This window comes from Camelina sativa, chromosome 5 (genome assembly GCF_000633955.1).
Source record: "Camelina sativa cultivar DH55 chromosome 5, Cs, whole genome shotgun sequence".
Lineage (NCBI taxonomy): Eukaryota > Viridiplantae > Streptophyta > Magnoliopsida > Brassicales > Brassicaceae > Camelina > Camelina sativa.
The window spans coordinates 28,755,811-28,766,148 of record NC_025689.1 but is presented as its reverse complement, the minus strand read 5'-3'; the positions used below and the strand labels follow the sequence as shown (position 1 = coordinate 28,766,148).

General features: G+C 38.5%; 1 protein-coding gene across 4 annotated transcripts; it reads right to left on the bottom strand.

Annotated features, from left to right (window-relative positions):
- LOC104787754 (F-box/kelch-repeat protein At1g67480) lies at positions 6,896–9,545 on the bottom strand. 4 transcript variants are annotated; one of them, XM_010513376.2, is made up of 6 exons: positions 9,428–9,543; positions 9,284–9,349; positions 8,827–8,899; positions 7,967–8,727; positions 7,549–7,867; positions 6,896–7,426 (listed from the first exon to the last, which is right to left on the bottom strand). In XM_010513376.2, exons 4-6 carry the CDS (start codon positions 8,410–8,412, stop codon positions 7,118–7,120), a joined length of 1,074 nt encoding a protein of 357 aa, XP_010511678.1. In that variant the 5' UTR covers positions 8,413–8,727; positions 8,827–8,899; positions 9,284–9,349; positions 9,428–9,543; the 3' UTR covers positions 6,896–7,117. The 4 variants fall into 4 exon arrangements, with proteins under 4 accessions (XP_010511678.1, XP_010511679.1, XP_010511680.1 ...); XM_010513377.2 differs by having other exon boundaries at positions 9,284–9,345; XM_010513378.2 differs by lacking the exon at positions 9,284–9,349 and having other exon boundaries at positions 9,428–9,545.

The window sequence follows — 10,338 nt, the reverse complement described above, 5'->3', positions numbered from 1 at the left end:
TAAAGACCAAAGTCTGTCGTTCCCTGAAGGTAACGCAGAACATGTTTGATACCATTCCAGTGCCTCTTGGTCGGACAAGAACTAANGTTCATGTGTGTGAAAGAACTTTGGCAGTATGTGCTTCGTCCGATCTCCCTTGATGTAACCGTCTTTGAGTTGCGCGATGCAGGCTGAATTATCTTCGTAGATGACCGTTGCTTCCTTGTTGTCTTCTAAACCGCTATCCGTCCGTATATGCTGAGTCATAGACCGCAACCAAACACACTCACGGCCGGCTTCATGTATGGCTAGGATCTCCGCGTGATTTGAGGATGTGGCCACCAAAGTCTGCTTCATGGAACGCCAAGATATCGCTGTACCGCCGTGTGTAAACACATAACCTGTTTGTGACTTACCATTGTGTGGATCGGATAGATAACCTGCATCGGCAAAACCAACTAAACCATCTTTGTTATAGTTAGTATAGTAAAGACCAAAGTCTGTCGTTCCCTGAAGGTAACGCAGAACATGTTTAATACCATTCCAGTGCCTTTTGGTCGGACAAGAACTATATCTTGCTAGGAGGTTCACGGCAAAGCTGATATCTGGCCTAGTGTGACTAGCCAAGAACATTAACGCTCCTATAGCACTGAGGTAAGGCACTTCAGGTCCGAGAATTTCTTCATCGGCCTTCTTAGGAGCGAATGGATCTTTATCCACCTCTACACTTCTCACAACCATTGGGCTAGTCAATGAGTGAGCTTGCTCCATGTTAAATCTCTTGAGTACCTTTTCTGTATATGCCTTTTGATGCACAAGGATCCCATTGTTTATGTACTCAAGTTGCAATCCCAAACAAAATTTTGTTTTACCTAGGTCTTTCATCTCAAATTCTTTCTTAAGATATTCTACAGTTTGGGCAATTTCCCCAGAGGTTCCAAGGATGTTTAAATCATCCACATAGACTGCTATTATCACAAATCCTTTGTTTGCAAACTTCTTTATGAATATACATGGGCTGATTGGGTCATTCTTATAGCCTTCCTTGACTAGATAGTCACTTAACCGATTATACCACATTCGACCACTTTGTTTCAGTCCATATAGGGATTTGTCTAGCCTTATGCAGTACTGTTCTCGAGAACCACCTTTCTTGTGTTCTATACCCTCTGGTAATCTCATATAAATTTCATTTTCCAGTGGACCATACAAATATGCAGTTACAACATCCATTAACCGCAAATCTAAATTTTCTCTTACTGCCAGACTTATTAGATACCTAAAAGTCGTTGCATCCATCACAGGGGAGTATGTCTCCTCATAATCTATTCCTGGTCTTTGAGAGAATCCTTGTGCTACAAGCCGTGCTTTGTATCTTACAATTTCATTCTTCTCATTTCTCTTTCTTACAAAGACCCACTTATGTCCAACTGGTTTAATTTCAGGTGTTGTCCTCAAGATCGGACCAAACACACTTCTCTTCCTTAAAGAGTTTAACTCCACATCAATGGCTTCTTTCCATTTAGACCAATCTTTACTTTGTGTACACTCTAGTATAGATGTGGGTTCTAGATCCTCATTTATCTCAAGTGCTACCTTGTATGCAAATATATCATCAATGTCGACATCCTTTCGGTTCCATTGTATTCCAGACATTATATAGTTGATTGATATCTCATTATTATCAATCCCATTTATCCCTTCAGGTTCTTGAGGTTCAGCGTCCTGAACATCACCTGGTACTATAGGGGTTTCCGCGGTAATGTCTGCTTGTTCTATAATTCCCATAGCCTCGGTCTGATTTTTACCTCTTTTACTTTTCCGAGGATTCTTATCTTTGGAACCTAGCGGTCTACCTCGTTTCAAACGTGGTTTAGACTCTGTAGCAACTTGATTATTGTGTTCCTTGTGAACATCAATACGTACTGGTGCATTGCAAGCTGGTATGTACGATTTTGTTACTCTCTTTGGGTCAGCAAAGGAATCTGGCAATTGATTAGCTAGCTGCTGTAAATGAATTATCTTCTGAACCTCAGCATCACATGCTTGAGTTCGAGGATCTTGCCAATTTAAGGATGTTTGATTCCATGTTAATTCCTTGACCAGCTTGTCAGTCTCTCCCCCTAATGTCGGGAACTCGGACTCAATGAACTGACAGTCCGCGTATCTAGCCTTAAATAAATCTCCTGTGAGTGGCTCGAGATACTTTATAATTGTGGGAGAGTCATATCCAACATATATTCCCATCCTCCTCTGAGGTCCCATCTTAGTTCTCTGTGGTGGAGCAATAGGTATGTATACGGCACAACCAAATGTTTTGAGATGGGACAAGTCTGGCTCTTGACCCGATAATAGTTGGGATGGTGAATATTTGTGTTCACTAGATGGCCTGATGCGTATGAGCTCTGATGCGTGTAAGACCGCGTGTCCCCAAGCTGACACGGGAAGCTTCGATCGCATTAGCAATGGTCGAGCTATCATTTGTATACGTTTAATGAAGGATTCAGCTAATCCGTTTTGTGTATGGACATGTGCCACAGGATGTTCCACACTCACCCCCATGGACATACAGTAATCATTAAACGCTTGGGATGTAAATTCACCAGCATTATCTAGACGTATAGTCTTAAGTGGAAAGTCCGGAAAATGTGCTCTTAATCGAATGATTTGAGCTAAGAGCTTAGCAAATGCTAAGTTTCTCGTGGATAACAAGCATACATGGGACCATCTGGTTGATGCATCTATCATCACCATGAAATATCTGAATGTCCCACTCGGTGGGTGTATTGGCCCACATATGTCACCTTGTATCCTTTCCAGAAAGTGTAAAGTCTCTCTTGTGACTTTTACTGGTGAAGGTCTTACAACAAGTTTCCCTTGAGCACATGCTACACAAGTTGCATTTTTAGGGAAAACTTTTCTTTCTTTAAGGTTGTGCCCTTTCGAACTCATTATTAATTTACGCATCATGTTCGAACCCGGGTGGCCAAGCCGGTCATGCCATAGAGTGAATTGTTCATTGTACATCTTGTGCTTTGCTAAGTTAGCTTCTATCATATTTATTCTAGCATGGTATAAACCAGTGTCTAGTGCAGGTATAGCTTCTAGGATCTTCTTTTGTCCATTTACATTTTCTGTAATGTATAGGAACTCTTTAGATCCTTCACCCTTGGTTTCAACATGAAAACCATTTAGTGTTATATCTTTAAAGCTCAATAAGTTTCTCTTAGAGCTGGGTGAGTATAAGGCATCACTTATCTCAATGTGTGTACCCTTAGGTAACAAGATGTGAGCCTGGCCGTAGCCTTCTATCAAATTTGCTATACCAGCAATTGTATTAACATTAGCACTTTTCATTTTAAGGTTTATGAAATATCTTTTATCTCTTAGTATAGTGTGGCTGGAACCACTGTCCACCACTAGTTCACTCAAGTCCTCGGCCATTTCTATTAAGAGGACAATAATTTTGGATTTTAATCAAGACAAATTTTATAAAATAAAATCCATTGAAATTAAATCAAAGCAATTATCCATTACATAGAAATTAAATCATAAAAGCATAGAAATTAAACCAAAATAAAAACGAAATTCAATCAATGTTTTGAAGGCAATCGGGAGTTTCAAAGTCTAGCAAGTCATCCTTCTCATGATCGAAGTCTCCTTCATCATCGAGGTGCACAAGGTTAGCTTCTGGATTCTTCTTCTTTTGAACCGATTTGGTCTTGTGGTTTAAGAGGGCCCACGGCCCTTTCCACCACATCCGCAGCCTCTTCGGTCCGCCCAGCTTCATCGGCCATTACGTCTGTGGCCTCTACTGCTGGCTTAGCCTTATCGACCACCATGTCCTCTGCCACCACGACCATGGCCGTAGTGTCCTTTTCTATGGACGTGGTTGGTCTTAGTAGGCTGCTTATGTTCTCTTGCTCGTACAAGTAGGAGAATAGGCTTGCATATGTTGGGAAGCTTCTTTCACGGATCATCTGCTGAAACAGTATGTCCTTCTGGTGAAAGGTTGAGAGTGTCTTCTCTATTAAGTCTTCATCAGTAATCCTTTTACCACATAGCCTTAGGAGTGAGACAATCCTAAAAAGCTCAGAGTTATACTCCTCCATGGATTTGTAATCCAGGATCCTTAGGCTTCTCCAATCCTCTTGAGCCTTTGGTAGGAACACCATCTGTTGGTGTCCATATTTGTTTTTCAACTCTGTCCAAAGTTCAAAAGGATCTTTGATGGTAAGGTACTGCTTCTTGAGGTCTATATCCATGTGACGACGCATGTAAAAACATGTCGCACACTTGTCCTCTTCAGGACACACATTAGCACTCTCAATACATTGTTGAAGATCTTTTGCTTCCAAGCAGGTCATGGTGTCCCATGCCCATTGCAAGTAGTTCTTTCCAGAAGCTTGCAGGACTGGGTAGTCTAGGCTCTTGAGGTTTGCCATCTGCAAAAGATAGACAACCGATAGTTAGCATGCGATATTTAAGATCGAACCATGCAACAAATATTCAGGTCATGCGGTATTTAAGACCGTACCATGCCTTAGGTCATGCGGTATTTAAGACCGACCATGCCATGCCTTATGTATATTTTCGTTGGTTTAAATTCCTTATGCATGCAAGACAACAAAATCAAGTGCATGCAACAATTCTAGATAGTATTTCCTTTTTCCTTGAATTTCCTTTTAGTTTAAGATTTACTAAATTTATGTTTTAGGAAATATTTTAATCTTAGGATAATTACTATATTTTAAATTAGGAACTTATCCTAATCAAGTTTTAATTCCGAAAATCTTAGATTTTAATTCTTTAGCAAAAGCTTAAGTTTTATTTTCGGATTCAAGCTATATGATCGAGATTTTAGGGTTTATGCATCCGAGTTTTAACAAGAACAATCTATGGTTCAATTTGATTCTAACACCCTACTCGATTCCTTATGATGCATGAATGATCAGTTTTAACATCCTAGAATAATTTAACAATTTGAATCTAGGTTCTTATGCATCACAACAAGCAATCAACCAAATTTTAATCTTATACAACTGGTCTTAATTCTCAAGGAATCTAACAACCTAAACATGATCTGTTTTTAAAGTTTTAGGTTGAGAGAGATCTTAATCTATGTTGGTTGTTTACTTGTTTTCCTTTTAAGGTTCAATAGCTTTTAAGTCCAAATTCGGATCCATAAGGTTTTGAGAAGGTTTCGGATTTTGTTACCTTCACCGTTTGGGATTCTGACTGGTATGGACCGGGAGCTAAAGACCTCGGTAATTCCTCTCTCTCTCGATCACGAACTGCTTCCGCGAACAGCTCCTTCCCACGAACAGCTTCTTCCCGCGAACAGCTTCTCTCGATCAGCTCCTTGCGAACTCACCCCCGAAACCGCGAACCAACAAACCTCGATAGGTTTTGGTATAGAACTTGATCACGAGCTAAGGATGCTCGTGAATCAGTAAAGGATCTCCGAGACAAGAGGGTAAGTCTCGAAGAAGAAAAAGATCAAAGGCGGTTTAGGGTTTTTAGGGAAGAAGAGAATATGCGGCTGCTTTAGGGTTTTAGGGTTAGGGTTTTCTCAGCTGGCCTTAGAGACTATCGTGCTGATAACGTGTTATAAAACTAGAGAGAGTTTAGGGAAATCTCTTGTTCTTATTAATGATCAAACTCGAGGTTACAACATATATATAGAGTCCCGTAGGAACAAAGTACAAAACCGACTAAGATAAGGACATGGCCGAATGGGCCTTTAACACATATGGCCGATGAGCCTAACTCTAATGGACCGTAACAAGGACAGATAAGTGGTCGGTCAGGTCGAGTCCATCAAGTGTTTTACAACAATATAGCTTTTGTTTCCACCTTGCTGTCTTTATTAATTTTAAGTTTTTTACAAAAAAAATTTTGTTCATTATACGGAATAACTTTAAATCATTAGAACAGATGAATGCTAATTAACTCGATAATTTTACGTTCCTTTCTGGCTGACACAAAATATATACTGAGAGATTGATGCTTTTGATGCACAGATTGGCACATTCATACAACTGATGACAGCAACTTTCGTTAGGAGGATTCAAATTTTGCCTTTATTAGAGATCTGCAGTTAGCTTTGGTTCTTTGAGGTTTTCCAAGCTCATAGTAGTAGAATAAAGATCTAGGTAAACAGGAATAAGAGGAACACAACTTTCCTTTTTAACTATAGTTGTCACTCACTCATGTGCTGCACAAAGAGTAGCATATGGATCATTACGATCTTTACCAGCCTCTCATCGTTATCTTCTCTACAATAATGCTGTTTTGAAAAACTGTCATGGTCCTGAGCCGATGCATCGATAATGATCATTATGGACTCATCGGCCCAGGGCCATAACAGTTTTGCGAAACGGCATTATTGCCGAGAAGAGAACGATGAGAGGTTGGTAAAGATCCTAATGATTTGTATGCTAATCTTTGTGCACACATGAGTGAGTGATAACCATAGTTGAAAACTAGTGATGCGTTTCTCTTTTATTGTATAACTAAATATATAATATTTTGATTTTGCTTTGTAACTTTGTAAGTGTTTCCAAAAATTTTGTAATTTCAAAATCTGGGTGAAATAGAACTTTATTATTAATATTTAGTCAGGTCAAGGTTTTGAATTGAATTTAACATAACTTTGTGTCTTAATATTTATTCACAAACACCTAATTCTGATCATCTTTTCCTCAACTAATAAAATATTAACTTCACTGGAAGCTTCAGTAAGTTCCATAAAGATCTGTTCGATGTAAAAATACTCTACTTGATTCAAAATAAAATATGAAGAAGAAAAGTTGTTAGTTAAAACTTAAAAGTCTCTGTCGCTTCTCAATGTAAGCCATTGTTTAAACCAAATCAGCTTTGCCTCTTTGCCTTTGCCAATGAAATGCGAATTGCATTGAAACAAATTCCAAATAAATCAAAACGCATTATGTTACAACAAACATGCAAACGGAGGAGACAATTACAAGAACACTAAATCAGTTTCAAACAAAACACTCTCTCCACTTTATTAAATCAGTGTACATCATCAACCTTAAAAAGAGACAATGCTCTCTTTGCTTTGGTTCATATGAGGAAATGTAACCAACAACACAATGGCATCACTATAGTTCATCAATCAGGCTGTGATTGTGACGCTGCATACGCACGAACCAGACAGTTTTATCTCAGATGTTTTCCACTGTGTGCCTGGTGCAGCATCCGGGTCATACAGTAGAGTGTTGTGACCGGTTCCTTCCTGAGACGAAAAAAGCAGAAGCTTCCCACTCAGCTTACCAAACTGAAACCCGGCCCTCGAGCTTCCTGATAGCGGAAGAGCCACCACTTCCCAGGTCTCATCTTCCGCATTGAACACTGACATCTTCCTTTGGTTCTTCCAGTCGATACAGAACAGCTTTGTTCCTACTTCAACATGAGCTGTGACCATCTGCAAGAGAACATATCAAACAGTCAAATCTTAAAAACACTCGCTATACTATATATCATGTGACAAGAAAGAAACCAACATTAGACTCATACTCAATGATCAAAGACTCAAAGGAGACTTACAGTTAAACCGTTTTTGCTGCCATGCCAGGAGCCGCATTGAGTGTTGTACACATCAAGAAGTTTTGAGTTGCCAATAGTGAAGTTGGATCTCCCACCCATCACGTAGAGCTTCCCGTTGAAGCCACTAGCGAAACACCCCCATCTCGGACGCCTTAGAGACTCTATGAATGTCCATGTGCCTGTCTCAGGATCATACACCTCTGCACTCGACAGACTCTCACCGTCTATACCATGACCTCCCACCACATAAATAAGCCCATTCACCTCAGCGCACGCGAAATCATACCGCGCTACCTCCAGGTCTGCTAGTCTACCCCAGCTGATTACATTTCAAAAATATACAAAACTCACTCAATATCAATGGATCAAAGCTCACAAAGGATGGTGAAATCAAGAAAATATACAAAAGCTGACGAACCTGTTGAGGCAAGTATCATACTGATAAACATCAGCGGATGCAACAAGAGAACCATTGATCATAGAACAACCAGCAATAACAAGAAGTTTCCCATCAACCACAACAACCTTAAACCCTGTTTTTACAGGACCAGGCATCGGTGGAAGAGATGATAGCTTCTGTCCAAAACAGTCCATCACCTCCCACTGGCTCTCATTCCCTCCAGCATTCATTGTCAAGACATATAGCCACTCCTCAAGCATACCAGCTAGTCTTCTCACGGTAATAAACTCTTTGCTCTGAACAACAAACCTCCATTTCTTGCATACACTTCCCATAGAAGGGAACCTAGCACGCGGAACAAGCGCCAAACACTGCTTCGCCACATCATCAGGCAATCCAGGGATCAAAGGATCATCCATGAAATTCACAATCCTTTTCTTCCCACTTATAGCAAACGCTTGCATCTTTCTTTTCAACTTAATCTCCCCCAAGAAGAACAAATTTTTCCAAACTAAGATTTACGTGTTTGTTTGTTTTGTATATGAAAATGTTTAACTAAAGAACTTCGTGAAACCCGTCACGTATAGTGATTTTCAAAGACAAAGGAATAAACAATGTAGCGGAGAAGAATGGGATTGAAGTGACAACTGATGAATATTGATGATGTCCAACACAATCTAATTCATGTTCCATACCAATGGTTTTGCTTATTCTACAAATGTTAGTATCTATGATTGTTGTTAAATTAATGTTGTTTCTTCTCACAAACATTTCCGTATCTGGCCAAAAGGAAAAAAAAAAAAAACAGATCATAAGATGTTGTCAACAACTACAAGATTCATTCAAAAGATATGTAGTAAAGAAGAGATGTTGTTTACCAGTAAAGGTAATGCTAGAGAAAAAGATTCGTCAGCCACCCGCAACATCCATCTTTAGAAGTAATGAATTTTTCTGCAAATTTTTTGTTTTTTTCAGATTAGTCAAAGTCTTGAACTAAGTCAAGAAGAACCAATAAGATCACAATCAAATAAAGAAGAGATAGGATGATCGATGAAGAAAAAGAATAATTTCGCGTGTTACCAAGAAAAAACAAAATGAATTTGAATGGCTATAAAATGATTTCCTAAAAAAGCAAAACATTATCAAGAAAATCTGAAAAAACTGAATTCTCTCAGAAACAATATCAAGAAAACGTCTTACGACCAAACTTAGTTTCCAAGAATTGGCCAAAGATCGTGTGCACATAAGAACAAGAAACACTCCAAAAGAAAAAAACATCAAGAATCTAAATTGCAGAGAATTAGAATAGGGAAACAAGTAGGAAACGATAGAGACCTGAAGAGGATGATGATGATCTTGTTGTTTGCAAGAGTGGGAGAAACTTACGGAGAAAGAATCTAACTAAATCCAAAATGGCTAAGACATTTATACAAAGAGAGAAAGAAACAAGGAAGAAAAGAGATAGAGATGAGGATGTACCGAAAGAATAGGGGAGCTTTGTCGGTTTTGGGGTCTATTTGCGTTGAAGTTGGTGCAGAGAAGATAACATTGACAGAGAGAGAGAGAGTCTAATAATGGTAATGGAAGGAAATTGAAGGGAGCGTCAGATTAGGATTTATATATATATATATATATAAGCAAATTACTATCTTACGGTACGGTGGATCACCGTAGATAATAATGTCAACTAGTCACCACGTCACTGACCCATCATCCTATATATTTTATTACTATTTATATGCTCAGAAGACATGTTTTTTGATTGAGACAACCAAGAAAACAAGACATGTTTTGTTATTCCTAACAACAATATTAAATGTAAACTAATCTTTTGTCTGTTAGTTACTCCCTCCGTTCTAGTTTAACTGTCGTTTAAGGTTTTTCACACAAATTAAGGAAACTATTAAATTTTATATTTTGCCCTTCATTAATATATTTTATAATTTTTTCATTGGTTGAAACTTTAAAACAGCAGGGATAAGATTGGAATATTCATCAAACATTTGTATTGAAAATCTAAAACGACAACTAATATGAAATAAAAATTAAATCCTAGAACGACAACTAAATTAGAACAGAGGGAGTAAGATTTTTTTATTTTATTTGATAACTTTACTATTCTTCCAATGTTACACAATAACATTGGGTTCTACTTCTTTTTCTACCACATGTTTTTTTTTTGGGGTCAATATATACTTGTAATAAATCTATAAGAAGGGTCAAACTAGGAGACTGTAAAGAAAATAAAAGAATGTTTTCGTTCGCACTACTTTTGGAGGAGCAACTATTGTGTTGCTTTGGTGTTCTACTTTGTGTTACCCAATATTAGGCAATAATTTTGGGTAGAGTGAGTTCGCCCGTTTGCTTCCATTAGTTCGTTGTGGTTCAGC